The 22,118-nt window shown below is 39.7% G+C and overlaps 1 protein-coding gene across 18 annotated transcripts in view; it reads right to left on the bottom strand.

Moving 5' to 3' along the window:
* KDM4C (lysine demethylase 4C) overlaps positions 1–22,118 on the bottom strand; it is a 440,364-nt gene that overhangs the window by 68,036 nt on the left and 350,210 nt on the right. For 12 of the 18 annotated variants that reach the window (XR_012159108.1, XM_073345318.1, XM_073345317.1 and 9 more), the window contains one exon: positions 18,983–19,111. The exons of 4 other annotated variants lie outside the window; for them this stretch is intronic. Coding sequence is in view for 13 of the 14 variants with exons in the window: in XM_073345318.1 (XP_073201419.1) it covers positions 18,983–19,111 (129 nt within the window). In the remaining variant the exon portion in view is untranslated. Of the gene's footprint in view, positions 1–253; positions 940–16,900; positions 17,497–18,982; positions 19,112–22,118 lie in introns of those variants that run through there. 2 more of the 18 variants (XM_073345327.1, XM_073345326.1) reach the window with 2 other exon arrangements.

The following is a 22,118-nucleotide window of genomic DNA, read 5'->3' as shown; positions in this document are numbered from 1 at the left end:
TGTGGCACCTTAGAGACTAATAAATTTGTTAGTCTCTAAGGTGCCACAAGTACTCCTTTCCTGTACTCTAGGTGTCCCTAAGCCTGGGACTGACAACTGCTGGAACTGGACAACAGTGGATGATCACTGAATAATTGCCCTGTTCTGTCCATTGCTTCTAAAGCATCTGGCATTGGCCACTGTCAGAAGAAAGGATAATGGGCTAGATGGACCACTGGTCTGACCCTGTATGACCGTTCTTATGTTGTTCTTGCAGGGGCCTCAGGCATTGGTGCAGCTCAGTTCCTCCTATTCTCTGCCTTTGGCACATACCTCTTTAGTCTCATATGGGCTATAATACTTTGGTCAAATGTTCACTGCTGGGTTTAGTGTGTGGGTGCTGAGTGGTGTAGGTGGCCTGTGATATACAGGAGATCTGACTAGATCATCTGGTGGTCCTTTGGACCTTAAACTCTATGACTAATAAGAAAGGCTATGATCCAGGAGACTTGGGTTCTATTCCCTGATGCTGACTTGCTGTGTGACCCTGTGGAAGTCACTTCACCTCTCTATGCTTGTGTCCCCTCCTACCATTTGTCTCTTTTCTATTTAGATTGTGTTTGTGCAGTGCCTAGCACAAGGATTAGGGCCTCTCTAGGTGCTACTGTAACACAATAAATAAATAGTTTATAATGTAATAACGTTTCACAGATTTTAAGGCCAAAAGGGATCAGTATGATTATCTAATCTGATCTTCTGTAACATCCAGGCCTTTTCACCCAGTAAGTTTTGAAGTGATGAGAATTCTTCTCTACAGTACAAGTATATTCTGTACATACTGTGTATCTGCAACCTGTAGTGACACAGCATGTTATATAGTTGCTTCAGGTTCACTATAAAATCCAGAGACATAGTTTTACCTTTGAAAGTAGCGTTTTTCTTTCTGTTCTTAGTTTGCCACTGCAAGAGAGATAAGTCTCATGAGACCAGAAATCCACATAGTTAGACAAGAGTTCTTGTTTAATGAGGTACCTTTTGTTGTTGTTGTTAGTAGTGTTTGATTTCATTTCCAAATCCCTAAACAATACCTAGGAATACATCTAAAAATACAGTTATAGTTTTATAATTTATTTTTAAAGGACTATCACAGTGAATAATTGACCCGTCTTTTATTTTCTTACAATGCCCACATAATTCCATAAAGGTTGGGATTTTTTAAATTGAAATAAGCAATTCAACATGGACAGTTTTGAAGAAAACTCAGTGGCAACACTTAAGAGCAGCTCTACAATAAGAATTCAATGAGTATGTGAAATACACACGTGAGGAGACGCTTATCTTTGAATTGCTGAATGCTAGTGTTTCAAAGAGCAGAGTTCTTGAAAATTTCTGTTTAGTGTAATAGTAGTTTCTACACAAAGGAATGAATTGGACAGGTGTGAAGAAGAAGAAAAGAAATGGAAATGCCTGGGTGGAAAGAAACTATATAATAGGGGGAGGATGGGGGACACCAAAAAATAAAACAGCAGAGGAGAAACTAAGTAAAAGGGAAAGAATCAACACAAAGGAGAAAGAAGACACTGCGGAAGGAATGTAAGAGTTCATTGATGGCACAAGAATATTGATCTTATTGAGAATCCTGATACTTATCTGATTTAAGTAAGAATTATTATTAGAGCTGTGTGGAGGAAAAGGTAATTCCATGTTACAGATGATTTTAATATTTTAAAATTTGGCTTCCTTCTGATTAGGAATGAAAGCCCCAAATTTTGAAATTCTCTGTGAAAGGAAATGAACCAACCTGACAAGGTGTCCCAGAGATATACACCCTGGAAGGCCTGGGGTCCCCAACTCTGAGGCACCCTGGAAGCCTGGGTCCCCAACAGCCCACCAGGTAAGATTGGAAAATGGGATCTAATGGGAAATTCTGCCCTATGTTGCATGACTATACCAAGGGGACAAGCACTTTCTTTCTGTGCAGGATACAGACACAGCCTCATCCAACATTCATGGAAGTCAATGGGAGTCTTTGGCTTTTTATTAATGGGCTTTAGCCCAGGGTCCTAGTGCTCCTTTGACTTCTCTGGGATTCCTCATCATAGTAAATATTATGCCTGGTAGGAACTGTATGCAGAATTAGGCCTCTAGACTACTATTTCTCTGTTATTCTGGTTGGGCATCTATTATTTCTAAATATTGCTTCTCCATGGTGCATTTCCATGTATTCTAATGTTTGCTCGTATTTGAATCTTACACTATAAAGTATTAATAAAAAATGAGTAAACAACAATAGCATGGTGAAAATAAGAGCATACTAAGGGATACATTTTCATACCGAGGTGTGAAACTTAGCAGCATGACTCCCATTAATATTCATGAGTGCTAGAAGTAAAACCATCAAGCTGAAAATTTACCTCTAAGAATTTTGCTTTATGAATTTCTCTTAAAAGTTGAAAAAAGGTGGAGAGGGATGGTCAGAGAGTATGTCAGTTTCAATCATTTGCTGAGTTCTTCCAGATACACAAGTAGGAGGAAAAAAGTAAAACTGACTGTAACCAGATAACGAAACTGGAGGAGTACAGTAGATTTCATAAATGTAACCCCTGAACTCCAACAAGTCAGAAGTCGTACATATCAGCTATTTGGAGAACAGTTAGGCTTTGTATGTTCTAGTCTGCTAATTGAATCTGCAAGATATGGTAATTCTCTTGGGGAATTAATAAGTCAAGATGCAAAATTACCAGTAGCGATAGGGAAGACATTTATTCTCATAATTCAGTAATCTTTTCTGCAGTTGGGCTATATAGCCTGCTGAAGCTGAAAGACTGTTTTGCCTTATCATCACAGAACATACATTACACGGTATGTCAGAAACAGGAGAACAGAGGGACTCTCAAATTCAGCGTGTCACACTATGGAAGGAAGCACCACAAACATGACTACATTCTGGGACACTTCAGCATCTCCACATAGCTCGTCAAGACAACTGAACAGTGTATTAGAATGATACAGTAACTGTCCTATAAAACTGAGATGCCTGTACCATCCAGCACACTTTATTCCTTGGTTGACTGTGAGAGATGTTCAAGTCTGCATTTGTGAGAATTCTAACTGGGATCAATATTGGGCATACCCACTTAAGGGTTCCAGCACTTAGCCATCACCTCTCCTGGGTGGAGACCTACATCTCTCCCCCTCTGGATGGTTAAGGCTGCACAGCTCCCTGCCTTACACTGTGATATTCCCAGTAAGCCAGTCTGCCTAAAGGCCAGTGCCTGTGCTTTGCTTTCCCTCCAAGGGTTATGAACAGAGCATTGCCAACAGTTGCAAGTTACCACACAACTCTTTCCGAGCAAGCACATTTATTCTTAAGGTAAAAGCATGACAGAGAAAACACATAATAACAACACACATTAAACATACCAGGAGTCACCCTTCAGTCTTTTGGGGCCCTAGTAGGCTGAAGACTCTAACCTTTCCACAAGGGTTGGGACTCCCGTTGGAGAGAAGGCCTATCCATTTGTTGGATCAGAAAAAAGGCCCTGAGTCAACTTCAACACAGCCTTTTCATAACAGAAGCCCTTTCTTTGTTCGTCTTTGGAAAACCCAGTTTGAAGCAGAATATACAAGCCTCCCCAGGTGGCGATACCTGTCAGGAAGCATTTACAACCTAATTGATTCACCTTAATCACCACCCACTGGTTTGGGCTCCTGGAGTAGCTGTGATAATCCTCCCTTATGGAGTTGCACACAATCTCTGGCCCATGGTGGTACATAAACTTAAATACAACATGGTCCCCAAAGATACTGCATGGGATTGCAGTATCCGTTACACTTTTCCCCATCTCCTCTGAGTACATGCTAGTTCAGGGAGTAAGGCTCCCTCTCTCCCATGTGTAGAGATGGTTTGGTGGATGGAGTGACATCCAAGGGGGATCTTGGTAGCTGCAGTCATAAAGGAGGGGAAAGTAGTAATAGGAGAAATGTAGAATAAATATAAAATTAGATAATTAAGGTTAGCTTAAATTTGGTTAGAGAAATATATGTTGTAAAGAAAAGACCTAACTAGCAAGTAAAAGAAAGGCCATGACAGCAATGAGTTATAAGAGCAGAAGGAATGAAGTAGGAAAGACGTCTGGTTCAAAGAATAACAATAAAATAAGGGGAAGTTTCTAAAAAGAAGGCCTTTGACCAACAGGGGTGACTGCAGATGGTTTTAAATAAGACAAAGAGAATGTCTTAAAAAGAGCCAACATGGACCTTCCCACCCATATACCAGTGTTATCTAAAAAATTAGGGCCTATGTGAACCCAGATGCAAAGGAAAAAATGTTGGTCAGAAAGAAGGAGGGAAAGATATAGGGAGGAAAGGCCTTGGGGAGAAAGAAGGTTGTAAATCTTATCTGGATTAAGACTGGAAATAAGAGTGAACTCTCTCAAATTATTTTTTAGCTGAAGTCAGTAACTGACAAATACATCTCTTGTTTGATAAAGGGTATAAAACAGTAAACTCTCAAAGGCTTCATTGCTAATACTTGCTGGACCACATTGAAGCAACCAATATAGGTCTAGGCACCCCTATGTTTCACCTGTTTGTAAGTATCTTGATCAAACGCTTATCAATGTTTTGTTACTATTTCAACGGATTAAATTGGTTATTTAGGTTTTTCAGGAATGTTTAGAGCAATTGTATAATTACCATTCAGCCTTTGGATTTAGAAAAGGAATTTATGGTTAAATTAGTGTTGTAATAATATCCTACATAAATACTAATTCCAAATGGAGAAGATCACTCTAATAACAGTCCGTAAAAAGAATCTTACAGATCTTCTCTTTTTTGGGGTCAAATGCTTCTTGCCACCGCATTTGAGTGAGATTGCAACCTGGATGAGAGTGAGTTGGTTGATACTCAAGGCTGAGGAGATTATAGTGGGCTAGAGGAAGCCACAGGAGGACATGGCTGAGATTACATCTCCTGATTGAGGGACTATTGCAATACTTTTTTTTTTAACCAAAGTTCATAAATTGGGAACTGCATGGAGATTAGTGTGACCTGGGTGGCTATTTTACAGCTGCATGTGGTTAGGATGCGGCAAACCCTTCCTTTGGACGTACCAGTTTTCCTGAAATCTAGGCCTGTTTTCCATTTTTAGGGTTAGATTAGGACCACTAATTTAAATTAGGCTGATACTGAAGCTAGGACACAATGCAGCAACCCAATTTTTAATTGGAGCGTCTCACTGTGAACACCCCCATGACAGTCCTCTGTCTCTGGGCTGGCTGTCCATTGGCTTGTAGCTGGAGTTTAGGGAGGAAAGTGAATTCCAAAATCAAGGGGGCCCTGCCAGCTATTCCCCTCCTTCATACACTGCAGGAGTTATTGCAACTACAGGCAGTACAGCACAGAAGAGCAGTGACTTCTCAAGTAGGTGGGTCCCAAGAAATTTAGGACGTAAGGGGTAAAAATCAACATCTTAATCTGAAATAACCTAAACTTTATGATCTTCTACTCCCAAGGGAATTCTGCGCCAAAAATTAAAAATGACCAGAAATAATTGAAAATGCTGTGATTATATTGTTGTTGTGTTTCAGTGTTATTTTGACAAATAAAATATGAAGTACTTTGCAGAATTTTAAAATTTTTAATTTTTTGGCACAGAATTCCCTCAAGGGTACCAGGTTTTATGTGGCATAATCTGGATGCAGGCAGCTCGGTGTGGGGTCTGGGTGCAGAGGGGAATCTGGATGCACAGGGGCTCAGTGCGGGGTTCTGGGTTCAGGGGGAATGGGATTCTGCAGGGGAGTACAGGTGAAGGTGGTGAGGGCTCAGTGGCAGGTGGGCTGCGGGAGTGGGTCTTGGTGGGGTGGGAGGTCAGGGTGCAACTGGTTGGGGCTCAATGGGGTGGGGTCCAGGTGTGGGAGGCATCTGGGGGTAGGGCTCAGTGGGATGAGGGTTTGGGGGCTTGGTGTGGGGTTCTGGGTGCAGGGGGCTCCTGATGTGGAGGGGGGTTCCAGGTGTGCGAGTTGGGGGAGGGATCTCTGTACAGGGAGCTGCTCCCCCTGTACACTCAACCTCCATGCATCTGGACCCTGCCACACCCAAACCCCACACCAAGCAGCATCCCCTGCACCCAGACTCTCCCGTGTCAAAGCCCCCCTTCCCCCATGGTGCAGAGCTTCCTGCAGCCAGGGGAAGTTTTTGGGGGTTGATCTTTCCCCCCAGAAGTAATCTTCAGGGCATACTACAAAGCCCATCTTCTTGGGATTTCTTTTGGACAGTTGAGGGGTGTGAAGATTTGGTTTTGGTTAGGATTTTCAAAGAATGGCTGTTTTATAAAAACAAAATGTCAGCTGATTCCATCCACCATAAAGTGGAAATCCAAGAGTTCTTAACTCCAAGTTCTGTGCCTTAACTATAGACTATCATTTGATTAGTATCCTAGGCTTTTATTTTTGAAGGCCTCTTTCATTTCAGGGCTCATACAGTAGCCTACTGAGGGGAATATCTTATCTTTACTAACACATATACAATCTATAAAATTCCCAGTCTTTTTTCCGGATACAGAAGCATGTCTATTGACTTTCGAATAGTACATATTAAATATAATAAGAGAATATTGACTCAGATATAAGAAATTAGTTTTCTATGAGCTGTGAACACTTTCGGAGTTTATACAGTTAGCAGAACTACAAAAGGAACTACAGCCTTGTGGCCTGATGTTTATTATTTAGTTTATTACCAGTCCTAAAACTGTAACAATAAACCCTGATTTTGTAATTAACATAAACGTAGTACGTATATGCTATTTTGGTAAATTTTCTGATTTGTCTTTTAACTGTCTACACAAGTGAGTTGAAAGAGATACGGTTTATGCTATGAATCCTAACTAAATGGCTCTCTAAGAATATTACTAAATCCTAGTTCTGATCTCACCGAACCTTGTGCATTACCCCACTAACATACTGAATAATAAGCACAAAAGACACGTCCTTTAAGGTTACACTTGCTCTACAGAAGCAATGCATTGTCTCATTTATTCCCAAATGTATGCGAGTCAGTATGGTACAGAGGTTTCTTAACATCTCCAGAGAGAGTTAGTATTTTACAGAAGTTTAAATTCACACTTTTAACAAACACATAAAGAATCTTTAAAAAATGATTGCAAAACAGCAGGGTTAAACCACTCCTATTGCCTTGCCCTACTATTAACAGCTGTCTATTGGCAGCTCTGAGATCATTGCACTTTCCTAGGTAGAAGACAACTGCAAAGAGGTATTGTTGGTTGATTTTTATTTTTATTTTTAAATATGACTGATTTATTACATTTCAGAACACATAGAGATTTTAGCATTAAATATGGGTCAACAATTACTAAACACATCCACAAAGTGACACTCATTAAAATAAATCGCAAAAAATAGCACTTGTATTATAACATGTTGTGATGCTACCACTGCTTTCATAAATAAAGAATGAGAATTAAGCTTTCACGGCGAAATATTTCACAAGACTAGATTGCAAATGTTGACAGAGTCAGTTCATCATTCCAGAAATCAGACAAGGCTCAGTCTTCAGTAGTCAGGAAGCTCATTATTTCATTAAAAATTACATTAAACCTAGGACTCCACTGATCTTTTTATTAAAAATAATCACCAAGAAGGTGAACGGTAATAGTTAGCCTCTTCCACTAAAATATTCGACCTGCATTTAAGTCAAGGGATGAAAAGCAAAAAGTAGTCAAGGCAATAAAGTTGTATAGGACTGAATGGACGAAGAGAGGGAGCTGGATGGCTAAAAGGAATATTTTATGATTTGTTCACTATTCCAGAACTACTCCAAGTACCTGATAGAGCTGGCTGGGAATTTTCTTACACAACGTTTTTGTGACTCCATGAAGGCAGACCTCTGTGCTCACAAAGAGCCCCAACAACTTCAATAGGCCTCCATGTAGACACACAGTTTGACCCATATGGATCTCCACGAAGGATCTAAGCCTAAGTCTGTAGGGACCAAAAATTACCTATGCAAAGTGAGTTACTGAACCAAATCCAATTTTTAGGAGCTAGATATCTGTCTGTACAAAATATATAGTACAAAATAGATTAAATGATTGACAATGTTCAGTACCGAAGTACTGTATCTGAAGACTTAGTTAACCTCTCATTCTCTTAGTTAACCTCTCATTCTCATGCTACTTTGGTAATGTGCATCAACCTCCCCCTGGTCCCTCCAGGGGGAGGTCGATGCACATTACCAAAGTAGCATGCATTCTCAACAGCGAAACAGTATATGACTTGTGGATAAATACAGTACTTTAAATTCCATCTGGCATCTTTCATTGCCAGTCCATTCACTTCTACTTGTATTATAAAAGTTTAAAGTTTTATCTATTTGAGTGAGTTTAAGATACTAAACAAATATTTTAACAGTACATGAGATATTATGCTTACAATGTAATCAAACATTGGGCCTATTTATTAACCAGATTGGTTTTTATTATTTTATTTTGCATTTAAGAACACTAACATCTCACTTTGTTGTATAATAAGTCTTTCCCCTTACAAAATGGCTGTTCAGTATTTGACATTTAGCTGCAAATATATCAAATATCTGTGATGTGTTCTGATAAGAAATATACAATTCAAACAATTCACCAGTAGGTCCGAGTGCTACGAACTAAACCTTTCCTAACAAGTTAAAACTTACTATGAAGAATTATATTTATTCCCAAACTATCTTAGAGTAATGATCGAGGAATTACAATGAAGAAAATCATGTTCTTTAAAACTATCACTATGAAATACAGAAATAGGATAACCTGAGTATGAAGTACAGCCCCAGAAGCTACATTAACACTTACATTTGAAACACAGTGTTCTGTGCTTTCTGTCTGAATTTTAAACGAGATGGTTGTATGCTGTTGCCTCAAGTTTTAAAACAGATTAAAACAGATAAGCGCTTTCCCAGAAAGTTTAATAGACACGGTTGGCCAAATTCAGAGATGATGTAATTTACACTCTGGTAAGTGAGTATAGTAGAATCTAAGATAGTGTAATTTCCTGATGGAGGGATGGAAGAAGGTGCAAGTTAGAGTAGGCTGAGGCTATTTTAATTCTTTAATTTAGATAATCTTATATGCCTTTATTAGCTGTTATACACCACCCTACTTGTTCCATTTGTCTGTAGATTACATCTGTTTGGACTCCCGTATACCCAATTACAAACCTAGACCTTTAAAATTCCATCTGTTCTGCATGATGGGATTGTCTTTTTTAAAAGAATTCAGTGTTATTCAATGGGATTTTCTGACTTGCAGAGTGAATCTCATATAGGAAAGGGTGAATTAAAAAGAGCTAGAACTGTACCTATGGGTTCCAAATGAGATCTTCAGACTTTCTAGGACACAGAGACCCACAGGCAAGGAAATGTAAGGACACATCTCTCTGAAAGATCTCCCACATGTGACTTATCTGCATGTTTCTGTTCATCATCCAAACGAAACTTAAAGATCCCCACAGAGTTTTTTTTTGAAGGATGATAACCTCAGTTCCCTAGTAAACAGTTTTCTCAGTAAAACAGGTTCTGAGGTCCAAAACTATGTGTGAGCTGTTAGTAAGGCCCCAAAAGGTTCCAAATGTGCCTACAGAAACTATAGTGACTACTCCTCCACTCTCTACATTGTCTTCCCATAAAATACTGAATCAAGTTTAAGGTCTCAGTCCTTATCTTCAAAGGTGCTCAATGGTCTGGGTTTATCATATCTAAAAGATCACCTGAAGCTCTGAGATGAAGACCAGGTTGATGACCACTCTGCTCCTCAAACACACTAGAACTTTTTACCATAAGGTAAATCCCATCAGTGCAGGAGATGGAACTTTCTTGAGGGCCAGTTCAAGACTGTGGAACAACCTCCCACAGGAACTAAGGACCACCACAAATCTTATCTTCCACTCCAAGTCCAAGGTGTGCTTCTTTGACTTTGCCTTCTCTAACATAAACAAGTAGTGGTGCGGAGCAGACGTACTTCCCGATTCAATGGGTGATACTAGACTAAATTGCAGATGGGGCACTCACCACCCACAGCAGCACCCTCCGTGCTGCCACTGCAGCCCTAATTCCAGGTTTATGTAGAAGGGTGATCTCAGGGGTGGGAGGGCTGGAAAGCAGAAGGATGGCTGTGCCAAACCTGAGTGGTGCTGGGACCCCACGCACTGGGTCACAATGACCGAAGTGGAGAGCTGGGCCCAGCCCTCCAAGACAGAAGCCACTGCTGCTTGCTCTCCAATACCGGCCCCTCAGACTCCTTCCCACCACACTGGGTTGAGAGAAGAGTTTATTTACCTGTTTTTGCACCCTTGATTTCATGATTTCTGTGGCTGCATGTCAGGGGGGTTTTGTGTCCAAGGCCCACAATATCTCCTAGTGGAGATACTCTGATCTACGTCACCCAATGGCCAGAGTCCATGGCCTCCTTGCCTAGCGGCTGGAGTCAGTGGTAATGTCACCTAAAAGCGACAGTCCATGGGCACCTTGCCTAGTGGCTAGACTGAGTGGTAATATCGCCCAACAGTGAGAGTCTGCTCCATCGGGTTCAAACCCAGGGCCCTTCAAATTAATGGTTCAGCTACATGGCCTAGGGGGTGGTGCCCTTACACCTGTTCCTTGGGTCATTTCCTACCCCTGCTTCTGTTCCTCTGTCTGTGCCATGGTCTGTCCTCGGGTCTTCCTTGGAGTCCTCTTAGGTTGCTTTCCAGAGCCTCTTCCCCTCTCTGCAGCGACTTGTTATCTTTGGCCCCTGCGGTTGGAAGGCCTGCGACAGCTTGACTGTGAGGTCTAGTCCCAGTCTCTTGGAGCCTCTGCAGCTTCTCTGTAGGAGGCTACAGCATCCAGTTGCTCTTCTGCTCAGTCAGCCTGGACTGAGCTGAGTTGCTCCCTCTTGAACTCTCCCTCACTGTGAGCATGCCCAGCAGGAGTGTGGGGGTGTGGCTTCCTGGATCCAGAACAACTCCTTAACCCTTGCCTCACCAGTGTGGGGTTTGTATACCCTGTCACAGTGCAATTAAGCCCATGAACCCATGCTAAATCTTCCCTAAACAAACAGAAACAAACCCCTAACAAAATAAAACACAACACTAACATTCACAATTCTCCCCTCAGGGATACGACGACAGAAAGAATGAACCACATGTAGCAGACATTAGTCACATCACTTACTACACTACTGGAAGGTTCATAGATAGTACAGTGACATGTGCAGCATAAGAACTGATATAGAGTAGAACACAGATTTGCAGTGATCTTTGGAATACGAAAGATACTTTATATACACCAAATTCTATTCGTGTGCCTAAAAATATGTTATTGTAAAGCCTACCTCCAATACAATCTTTTTGTACCGCAACAGTAATGCATTCCACTTAGCAATAACACAAACATAGTACAGTGCAAAAATCCTGGGAAAGTTTCTTCTGTCTGTGTCTACCTGAACAGTCCTTAATGTACAAACACTATTCAATAACAAGATCTGCAGGAAAACAGCAACTACATTTTATCTGCCTAACTTGCTTTAAATAACAGATAACCACAGTAAAACTAAGCAAAGAAAAAATTAGTTCACCAGAGGAACTAGATGACTGGTTCTCAGAAAGTGGTCAGGAGACAACATGGGAGTTCCCAGTTTGAAATGTTTTAACAACCAAACATCTGGAGACCTTTAGTGAAATGAGAGGGGGAGATGGCCAATAAGAGGATTGATCTCTCTCTTACAAGAGGTCTGTACAATGAAAAAATTAGAGAAATGCTGAACCAGATAATCTCTGATGACATATAATGGGGAAAAATAAAACTCCTTTTTGCCTACTCTGTGGTTATTCTCATGGTTAGAGCAAAAATCCAAACTTGTTATTGGGGGCAGGAGATATCTGCAAGGATGTCTGCTTGAAATAAAACTGAAATATATCCAGTGTAGTTATTTGCCTATAAGTTTTTCATACCACAGAGAAAGGCCCACAACAACTCCTAAGTAATGTATCTATTATCTATGCCTAACCTATGAATTGCAATCGTACTTCTTATTAGCTTTAGTTTAAACTATTTAATCTCTTTTGCTTTGGGTTCTGTTACTTTTTAGTTATCTTTCTCTCTTCTTTCACCATTTAGGACAAAACTTGCAAATATTGAACCATTTGCAGTTTTGCTTACTGATAGTACATACAATTTATAAACTAAGATGTCTGCAGTTTCTTAAGATTTATGTACTGAAAGATGTTTCAATCCTTTTTTTCAGACCTTCAACTTAAAAAACCTGTCTGCTATTTCAAATTTCCTTTCATGTGGATGAGAAGGATCAAAAGTTTATTATTTTTCATAAATATTGTTATTGTCTGCTGTCTAATCACTATTATCCTTTATCAGAGTCTTGAACTATAGTCCCCCCACACACACTTTTTATGTCCTCTGTTTGCATGTGAGAATATCTAATACCTCTGATCTTGTGATCTTTGAGCTTTTATTTTGTTCTCTTTACTTTGAAGGGGAGTATAAAAGAGACAGATCAGAGTCACATACCTGTATTTGGCACTACTTGATTGGATAATTATAATTTACTAGGAGATATGTAGAATGGAATATAACTGTATTTTGTAAAACTGTACAGTCAGCAGCTATTTCTCTGACACATGATTATATGTTAGTCACAGTTATTCAACTTTATAGGTGTGAAACAAATCGGTCAGCAAACTAACACACAAGAAATCATGCAGCAATATAATCTGTATTCATAACTACTTTGGGTAATGTAGAGGCTCTTCTAAGATATTAAAAGTGTTTGTCTCCCCTGGTCCAGACTAGCTGAAACATGACAAACAGCTGGACCATTCTATCTACTGCAAAAGATGTGTTGAAGTTGCATTATTAGACGCATGCAATTAATACTGTCACTAAGTTACATCAAGAAGTAAATGATAATAAGATGATAACAATGGTCAAATTAGTGGCTGTCACACTCATTTATCTGTCATATGCTTTGGAAACGGATGATCAAATAAATGTCTGTTTTTTTAATACATGATATGCGTGGCCACTGGTTGACGAAAGAGAAAAAAATGCATAACACTAGAATATGCAAAACAGCATTACTATCTGGTTTCTCACAAAAAAATCTGTAATATTGCTGTAGAGCTGAGACACAAAATACATGACATATTGGTGAAATAAGTACTGTCCTAGTGCTGTGTATATTAAAATGTATACTATATTCCTTCATATAGCATCTTTATGGATTTTCCCACAGTTAGACAAAAAAATCTGTAATTGGTCTAGAAACACTAACTCTCAGTCCTTTGCTCTCTCCAATCATCCTTCCTCTTTCTACTCCTCCTCCATAATGTATCCTAGGGCTCATGACCTTTGGATTTGTGATTTTCCATCCCCCTCAAATACATTTTGGATAAATATGTTTAAAATCATCCGATATATCAATAGCAAAAGGACTTGAGGAAGATAAAATGGAGAGAATGACACCTCAAACCAATAATCTGGGCAGACAATGAAAGATGGAAGATACTGAAATTGAGCTGAAGGAGCAGGAAGCCAGAGTTTCAAAGACTGAAAAAATCTGCACTACGGTGAAGAGGCATCAGGAAATCACTGAAAATCATTCACATCCTTGATCTCTTCATACACAAAGGAGTGGATAAGCCCATTCTTGTTAGTTTATGGGGTTTTTTTAATGGTTAGAAAAGAAAAGAAAAGAAAAGAAAAGGTACATATATTTATACCTCAAGTGATAATTGCTACATTAGTGTAAGGCATACGGTTCAGCACTATTATTTTAATGATAAGAGTAATGTGATTTTAATAAAAGTTCAGTCTACACAAAGAGTTAATATTAATGATATATAATAGCACAAAATTTTTAAAATAAATTCAAAACACTGTAACTGAGTTGGATTACAGAGGATAAAAGTTTGTAAAATGTGAGTGTATGTGTGAACTGAACCGATTAAGTTTTAAGTTAATGCCAAAAATGTATGGAGATTGTGGTGCTTAGGGACAGCTGAGCCTTCTTACTGTGAAACCAAGTCTAAATTTTTCCATTACCGTAATGTTTCTAATACAACCAGACATATCCAATATGGAGGTGAGAGCTGCAAGATTCTGCTTACAGGCAATCTGATTTCTAACTACCGTCATGAAATAATGTGCATAGATACTTGTTAAAGGAGCAGAGAGGGTATTCCTAGCGGAAATCTTTAGGGTAAGGGATAGTTGTATGCCAGTTATCTCCAAGGTACATTATTGAATTGCTGACTAAAATGACTAAACCTTCAGGCAGAGCCATCATAAGTGAGCAAATGATCTAAACTGACACCAGCCCCTTCCAACAAAGATGAGACACGACTGGGTTAATTGTATGAAGAAGAGCTGAGGAGATGTAAATCTTATACAGATTTGGAATTCTCTAATAGAATTAGAAATAGAGTATGTCTTCATAAATCTTTTAACAGCAATTTTATCTGCCTATGTCCATTTAATTCTGAAGTCTGTCTCCAATGCAGTCAAATACAATTGATTTCTCATGTGATATAAAGTGACTGAGCAGCTATACGTTTATGATATAAAACTCCTGGTTGTACCATGTACAAGAATAGTGGCTTCTGCCTTTGCATGAAAAGGGGCAATTTTGTTTTTCATCTCAGTTTTCCAAATATTGAAAAAGAAGACCAGCTTTACAGGTTATTTTCACACTTTCTTCCATGTTCTGAAAGATTTTCCCTTTATGGTGACCAAGAAAATTTCATTTTGCTACATTCAGAAAGATCAGCAATGAGATAAGATAAGACCTTCTGACATAATACATTTTAAGGGGTGTGAATGGGAAAAAACATTAGGAAACCCTGCTTTCATTTTGGTCTTTCACCCAAGCTTCCATGCTGAACAAGACAGAGGGTGTAATCCTGATAAATTCCAGTGTCTAACAGATGCTCAATCCTGGCAACTTGTAAGTTACATTAGGTGCTCTTTTTAGGCCATTTTCCATTAATATCGAGTGTATATAAAACATGAAGCAGTCAAGCATTCAAGAGGGTTATTCTCCTAAGCATAGCAACCCAAAATTAAGAAGGTAGGGCAAGTATCCCCACTTTGCTGAAGCTACAAGTAGTATTCCATCCTATCTTAGGTTTCTTATTCTGCCTTACAAAATTTAGTAATCACTCTGCAGAAAAATAAAAAAATAATAAGGGATATAACATGGAGGTATGGTACATAAAAACTGTATAAGGAAAAGCTATCATGTTGGCGATATTAATAAAGCCCAGACAAATGACAGAATTGTCCACCCAGACAGACAGACTTATTGATACTTCGGACAAAATATCCTTTACAGTCTATAATGGGGAAGGGTCAATAGTTATCAGAAGATCAAGGTATTTTACACTTACCCCTGAACCCAGAGGCCTCATAAGGTTGAACAGAAGTGACTGCTCGACCCAGTCAAAGTCTTTTCTGGATTCAGAAATACAATTAAGGTGTGATCAGCCTTCAATTGTACCTACTGGGGAATATTTACCAGTCAGCACAACATTGTCAAGACTGTCATTGACAAATTCCATCTGATAAAATTTAAATAATTAGGACATTAGTCTGAGCAATTTAGACAATCTTGACCTCTGCTTTGAGGAGTGCAATAGGATTGTAATTAGCATAAGACTCTAGTGAGTAGCCTTACTTTGAGCACAGAGTAATTGTCACCTGGTACCAACGGTCTGGGAGAAGCCCTGAGAGGAGACTCTACTGAGGCTTGGAGTTAAGTGATCTGCCATTGATTAATAAAATGCCACTGCAAAGCCATAAGGTCCTGAGGGATCCTCATTAGCCAAGTCTCAGATCGTACTCTCTCTCTCTCTCTCTCTTTAGGAAAAGTGGCAGCACTGAGGCTTTCTATCTTTGCATGGTAGAACTTGGGAAGCATAATGCTAGAAATGGTGAGGTGTCTGCTTTCCCCTTCATAGTAATGTAGAGATTATAGAAAGTAGGCAGCTCATATCAAATTTGGATCTTTAACCTACTGTGTTTAAAGTTTAATTTTTGTTTGCACAGTTTCCAAGCGAACACTTTGTCAGATTTGTTGGATTTATCAAAAATACAAATATTTATGATCCTATGAACACGTTCAATTTGGCTGGTTTCTTGTGTACTGATTACAGCTCTGATTTTAATTATCTTCACGAAGGCAGGTTCAGAAAGATACTTCTTAGTGATTTTTTTCTGTTTTGACTCTATATTTCTTAGGATGAAGTAACGTCAGCTATTGAGCTCACAGGAACTTTCTTATATCCCTCAATAATTATAATTAAGATTCCATGGAGAACTTATTTTGCGGCATCCCAGAAAGTTCTTGAACCTACATCAGGAGTGTCAATGTTGGTAGTATAATTCCTTTACAGCATTCTCAAGCCCATTACCTTCTACTTTTTTGGTTTGCAGGTAAACAGTAAGAAATCCAGATCTAAAAGAATTAAGGCCACAAAATAACTATTGTCACAATATCACAATTGAGGACAATACCAGACAAAAGAAGGAATCCACAAAACAAACAGGCAGGAGTAAGAGTTGTCTCTTTTGTAGCCAAAGAGATCAGAGATCTCTGAGTGGACATAGGAAATATTGCAGTAGGCTATTTTTTACTTCCTCAAAGGAAAACATATTCTTTATCTATAATACAGAACACATTCACTCACTGATTTACAGAAAATAATAAATTATGACATCCAAAGAGGGAACCAGTTAGGACAAAATTAATTTATGCCTATTGTTCACCACAAAAGTTGCAAAAGGCAAACCCTAAACAAAAACAGTACTTCGTAATGGGAAGAGATGACTCTCAGAAAAGATCTGTAACCAGGATGCAGAAATAACCATCCATAATGGCATAAAACAAAAAGTCTTCATAACTTGATGAGACCTTCAATGTAAGTCAGGACTCATTACTTCAATGAGATCTGGAAAGGCTCCAGGACCAGAAGTTGTGCCTCTAGTTCCTCTGTGTCTTTAAAGAATTAATGTTTATCATCTTGGAAGAAAATCAGTTGACCAGGTCAGCTGAATAGCATATGTGATCAGGGAGGATCGATATTTGACCGTCATTTCTATGCTGGCATACATATAAAAATGCATTTTATGAACATCTCTTTTTTAAAACTTTCTGAGATACTTGCAGCATTCTTCTTTTAACTGCAAATCTTAGGAATTTTAGTATAATTGTTCGTGGTTTTTTGCCTGACTTACCCATAGGTTTTGGCCTAAAGGGCTGATGAGTTCATTTTATCTGAGGGTCAGGGATGGGAGCTTGCTGTTAACAAGCTGACTGTAGAAGGCAGTTTGTAAAGGATACTATATCTGATCTTTCTAAATCCTCTGAGATCCCAACAATACATTAGTTGGAACAGCAGCTCTGATTTTCTAGATCTTCCATTTTGGATTTCAGTAACAAAAGTATCTCTCAACACTGGGTGTCTGGGAAAGAAAATGGCAGATGAAATTCAATGTTGATAAATGCAAAGTAATACCCATTGGAAAACATAATCCCAACTATACATATAAAATGATGGGGTCTAAATTAGCTGTTACCACTCAAGAAAGATCTTGGAGTCATTGTGGATAGTTCTCTGGAAACATCCACTCAAGGTGCAGCGGCAGTCAAAAAAGCAAACAGAATGTTGGGAATCATTAAGAAAGGGATCGATAATAAGACAGAAAATATGATATTGCTAGTATATAAATCCATGGTACGCCCACATCTTGAATAGTGTGGGCAGTATTCTCACAAAAGATGTATTGGACTTGGAAAATGTTCAGAAAAGGGCAACAAAAATGGTTAGGGGTATGGAACAGCTGCCGTATAAGAAGAGATTAATAAGGCTGGGACTTTTCAGCTTGGACAAGAGACGGCTAAGGGGGGATATGATAGAGGTCTATAAAATCACGACTCATGTGGAGAAAGTAAATAAGGAAGTGTTATTTACTCCTTCTCATAACACAAGAACTAGGAGGCCACCAAATGAGATTAATAGGCAGCAGGTTTAAAACAAACAAAAAAGTATTTTTTCACACAATGTACAGTCAACCTGCGGAACTCCTTGCCAGAGGATGTTGTGAAGGCCAAGAATATAACAGGGTTCAAAAAAGAACTAGATAAATTCATGGAGGACAGATCCATGAATGGCTACTAGCCAGGATGGGCAGGGGTGGTGTTCCTAGCCTCTCTTTGCCAGAAGCTGGGAATGGGTGACAGGATGGATCATTTGGTGATTACCTGTTCTGTTCATTCCCTCTGGGACACCTGGCATTGGCAACTGTCAGAAGACAGGATACTGGGCTAAATGGACCTTTGGTCTGACCCAGTATGGATGTTCTTATGTTATGTTCAGTTTAACACAAAATCTGCTTGATTATATGAAGATATGTGTCAATGTCAAGTTTACCTTATTCCAGTTCATAAGTCTGGTTTCAAGAGTTTACCTTATTTTGGCAATGGCCATTTTTAGTGTCGGTGCTAATGTTAGCAGGTTTAATGGTTCCCATATCTGCTATCAATATTTCTTGGGAAACCCAAATCTCCTAAGTCTCACTTAGTGAGGAGTAGTCAGCTCTCTCTCCTATCTTTCACTCAACATGGCTGTTAGTGTGCTCTCAGCAGAGGAGGCCTCCGTCTGAAGTTTTAGGAAAGGAAATCAGAGTTTAAATTTGGCTCTCTCCTTTAGGTCAGGACCCTTGGGCAGATTCGTAAGTTCTTTTCTAGATATTTTTTGCATAGCAGAGACTTGAGAAAATTCATGGAGAGCCATGGGCTGAGGCAGGAAGCAGTCAACTTGCTTGACACCAACTCCCTTGAGGGGTTTCTTGACAGCAACAGCACAGCTGTTTGGCTTTCTATTGACATAGAAGAATTGACAAAGAAAAATTAACTGCAAATGCTTTAGAATGGGGTCCAACAGATTACCTCATTTATACGAAGAAAAGTTTCAGGGTCCCCATGTGAAAGGCAGTGGAGAAATCTGCAGATGTGGAGTACTCCGTCCACATCGGCAGATGTGGAGTACTTCACTTTATCAGATATCCATGCTGCGGCCTGTAAAATTAAAGATGTGAAATTCAAAGGCCCTGACCTGCTTTTGCTTTCTGATGTTAGCTCAAGTACTAAAAATAAAAGAGAGAAATTTGTCTAAAGTTAAACACGGTTTTATAAATGTTGAGTTGAAAGAGCAGTATTAAATCCAGTTGAAGTTTGTGTGAGGTATGCAGAAAAAACGATACCTACTTTGGGACAAAGAATTACCAAACACATTTCTGAAGGAGATTAAAAAGGAATAATATCAGATGGTGGTCTCAGCGGAAGAGCAGTTTGAAAAATGTAATACCTGAAGTAACTGTATGTTATTGTTAGGGTAAAATACCTAACAATAAAAAGGCACAAAACTGAAGTACATTACTAGGATGGAATTATTAAACTTACTGAGCAAATTTCAAGTAGCAGCCACTCCATATATGTAATAATGGTAGTTATTTTATTTTCCCCATAATCGGGGGGGAGTGATAGCTCAGTGGTTTGAGCATTGGCCTGCTAAACCCAGGTTCTGTGTTCAATCCTTGAGGGGGCCATTTAGGGATCTGGGGCAAAAACTGGGGATTGGTCCTGCTTTGAGCAGGGGGTTGGACTAGATGACCTCCTGAGGTCCCTTCCAACTCTGATATTCTATGATTCAAATGGATGATGTAGGTAACTAAATCCTCAATTCTGTTAAGAGAATGACATCAGTAGGAGAATAAGGGCTCACAGGATCAGGTCTTTAGAATGTAATGTCAACTGTGATGTTTTGTAACCTTGTTTGTTTAACTACACTTGAATGAGAATGACTGCCCTGCACTAAAAGCAGGCGGGCCGTTGTCCAGTCTTGTGGAGGAAGACAGTAGTGGTTTATGGCTGCAGGTGTGGGAAACAAGGTCAGAAACTGCTGCAAAAAAGGTAGTGGTCAGCTTTGCAGCACTGTCTCACCCTCTTGGAATGTAAGGGTGAAAGGCTTTAAAGGAAACCCCTTTCTCCACACAGCAGGCAAGGCAGCAGTGGGGGGAAGGAGGGAGGGAAAGGGGGAGGGGAAGGTAGCCAACCTAACTAGTGGCGCCTCCTTGTGGCGGATGTCCAGTGCAGATACTCCATAGGGAAGGCATCCAGTGCCCAGATAAATGGCCTGGTAAAGGACTTAAAAAGGAGGTTCTGGTTAAAGGAATGGAACGGTGTGGGGTTTGGGACTCCTATGGTTGGAATGGCAGGGAGCCAACCCCCTTTCTTATAGCCCACCTTACCCCTCCTATGAAGGGGGTGTGTGGATGGTAAAGTCCCAGCAATGCATTTGCTGGAGGGACGTGAATGGAAAAGGAGGGGGAGCTGGTGGAAGCCTTCCCCCCTTCCCGGTAATTACAAAATAAACAGGGTTTACCTGCACTGTACACTTTTATCTGCCGGGTAGTCCCAGGCATCTAAAGTAAAGTTGCAGCCTGATTAAATCCATAACAGGTGTCTCCTGTCCTCCTTTCCGTATAGCTGGACAACAGATCTCCTACTACGAGTATGAGGTCCAAAGCAGATGATTGTATAATTTGGCAAGTTCTTTTCAAGGCACTGGTCATAGTCTTCTTCTTGATAGAATACTGTAGATTTGTAGGACTGGAAGGGACCTCGAGAGATCTTCTAGTCCAGTCCCCTGCCCTCACGACAGGACTAAGTATTATCTAGACCATCCCTGACTGGTGTTTGTCTAACCTGCTCTTAAAAATCCTGCAACCTCCCTAGGCAATTTATTCCAGTGCTTAACCACTCTGACAGTTAGGAAGTTTTTCCTAATGTCCAGTCTAAACCTCCCTTGCTGCAGTTTAAGCCCACTGCTTCTTGTCCTATCCTCAGAGGTTAAGAACAACAATTCTTCTCCCTCCTTCTTGTAATAACCTTTTATGTACTTGAAAACTATCATCATGTCCCCTCTCAGTCTTCTCTTTTCCATACTAAACAAACCCAATTTTCCCTCACAGGTCATGTTTTCTAGAACTTTAATCATTTTTGTTGCTCTTCTCTGGACTTTCTCAAATTTGTCCACATTTTTCCTGAAATGTGGTGCTCAGAACTGGACACAACACTCCAATTGAGGCGTAATCAGCGCAGTGTAGAGTCGAAGAATTACTTTGCATGTCTTGCTTATAACACTCCTGCTAATACATCAGGGAATGCTGTTTGCTTTTTTTTGCAACAGTGTTACACTGTTGACTCATATTTAGCTTGTTAGCCACTATGACGCCCAGATCCTTTTCTGTAGTACTCTTTCCTAGGCAGATGATTTCTCCAGTTTGTCCAAATAATTTTGAATTTTCATCCTATCCTCCAAAGCACTTGCAACCCCCCCCCCCCAGCGTGGCATTGTCCACAAATTTTATAAGTGTACTCTCTATGCCATTATCTAAATAATTGATGACGATATTGAACAGAACCGGACCCAGAACGGATCCCTGCCAGACCCCACTTGATATGCCCTTCCAGCTTGACTGTGAACCACTGATGATTACTCTCTGGGAACAGTTTTCCAACCAGTTATGCACTCACCTTATAGTAGCTCCATTTAGTCCCTAGTTTTTTTAATATCTTTTGTTCTTTATTGCTTAAATGTTTGCAATATCTCACAACAGATGTTAATTTAATGAAAAGACATTTATAATTTTCTCTTTTCTGTGTTTGACCATGAGATTTTGTCGTCTCACTCATGGACCCTGGTGGAATGAACAAAAAAAATAAATAAATCACACTCAACTTTCCTCTCAGAAGTAGCAGAGGGTAATGTTGGGCAATCGCCATCTGCCAAGAGGGCTCTCTGTCATATATGCTGTCACCTTTGCCGCTTCACATATAGGTGGAGACATATGGAGGCAATTATGCCACGTTTCCAAAGTGGAGAATTCTACTATTCAGTTCTGGGTACAATTCAAGGTACTGACATTGATCTATGGTACACATCCAGTACCTTATAGAGATATGTGGTCTACCTAAAAGACCACATATCTCTCTAAGATGGGGTGGGATGCAAGAGTGAGCT

The sequence above is a fragment of the Lepidochelys kempii genome, chromosome 5 (assembly GCF_965140265.1).
Source record: "Lepidochelys kempii isolate rLepKem1 chromosome 5, rLepKem1.hap2, whole genome shotgun sequence".
NCBI classification, from domain to species: domain Eukaryota; kingdom Metazoa; phylum Chordata; order Testudines; family Cheloniidae; genus Lepidochelys; species Lepidochelys kempii.
Note: the sequence above shows the minus strand (reverse complement) of the source record. Positions and strands in the feature narration are given on the sequence as shown.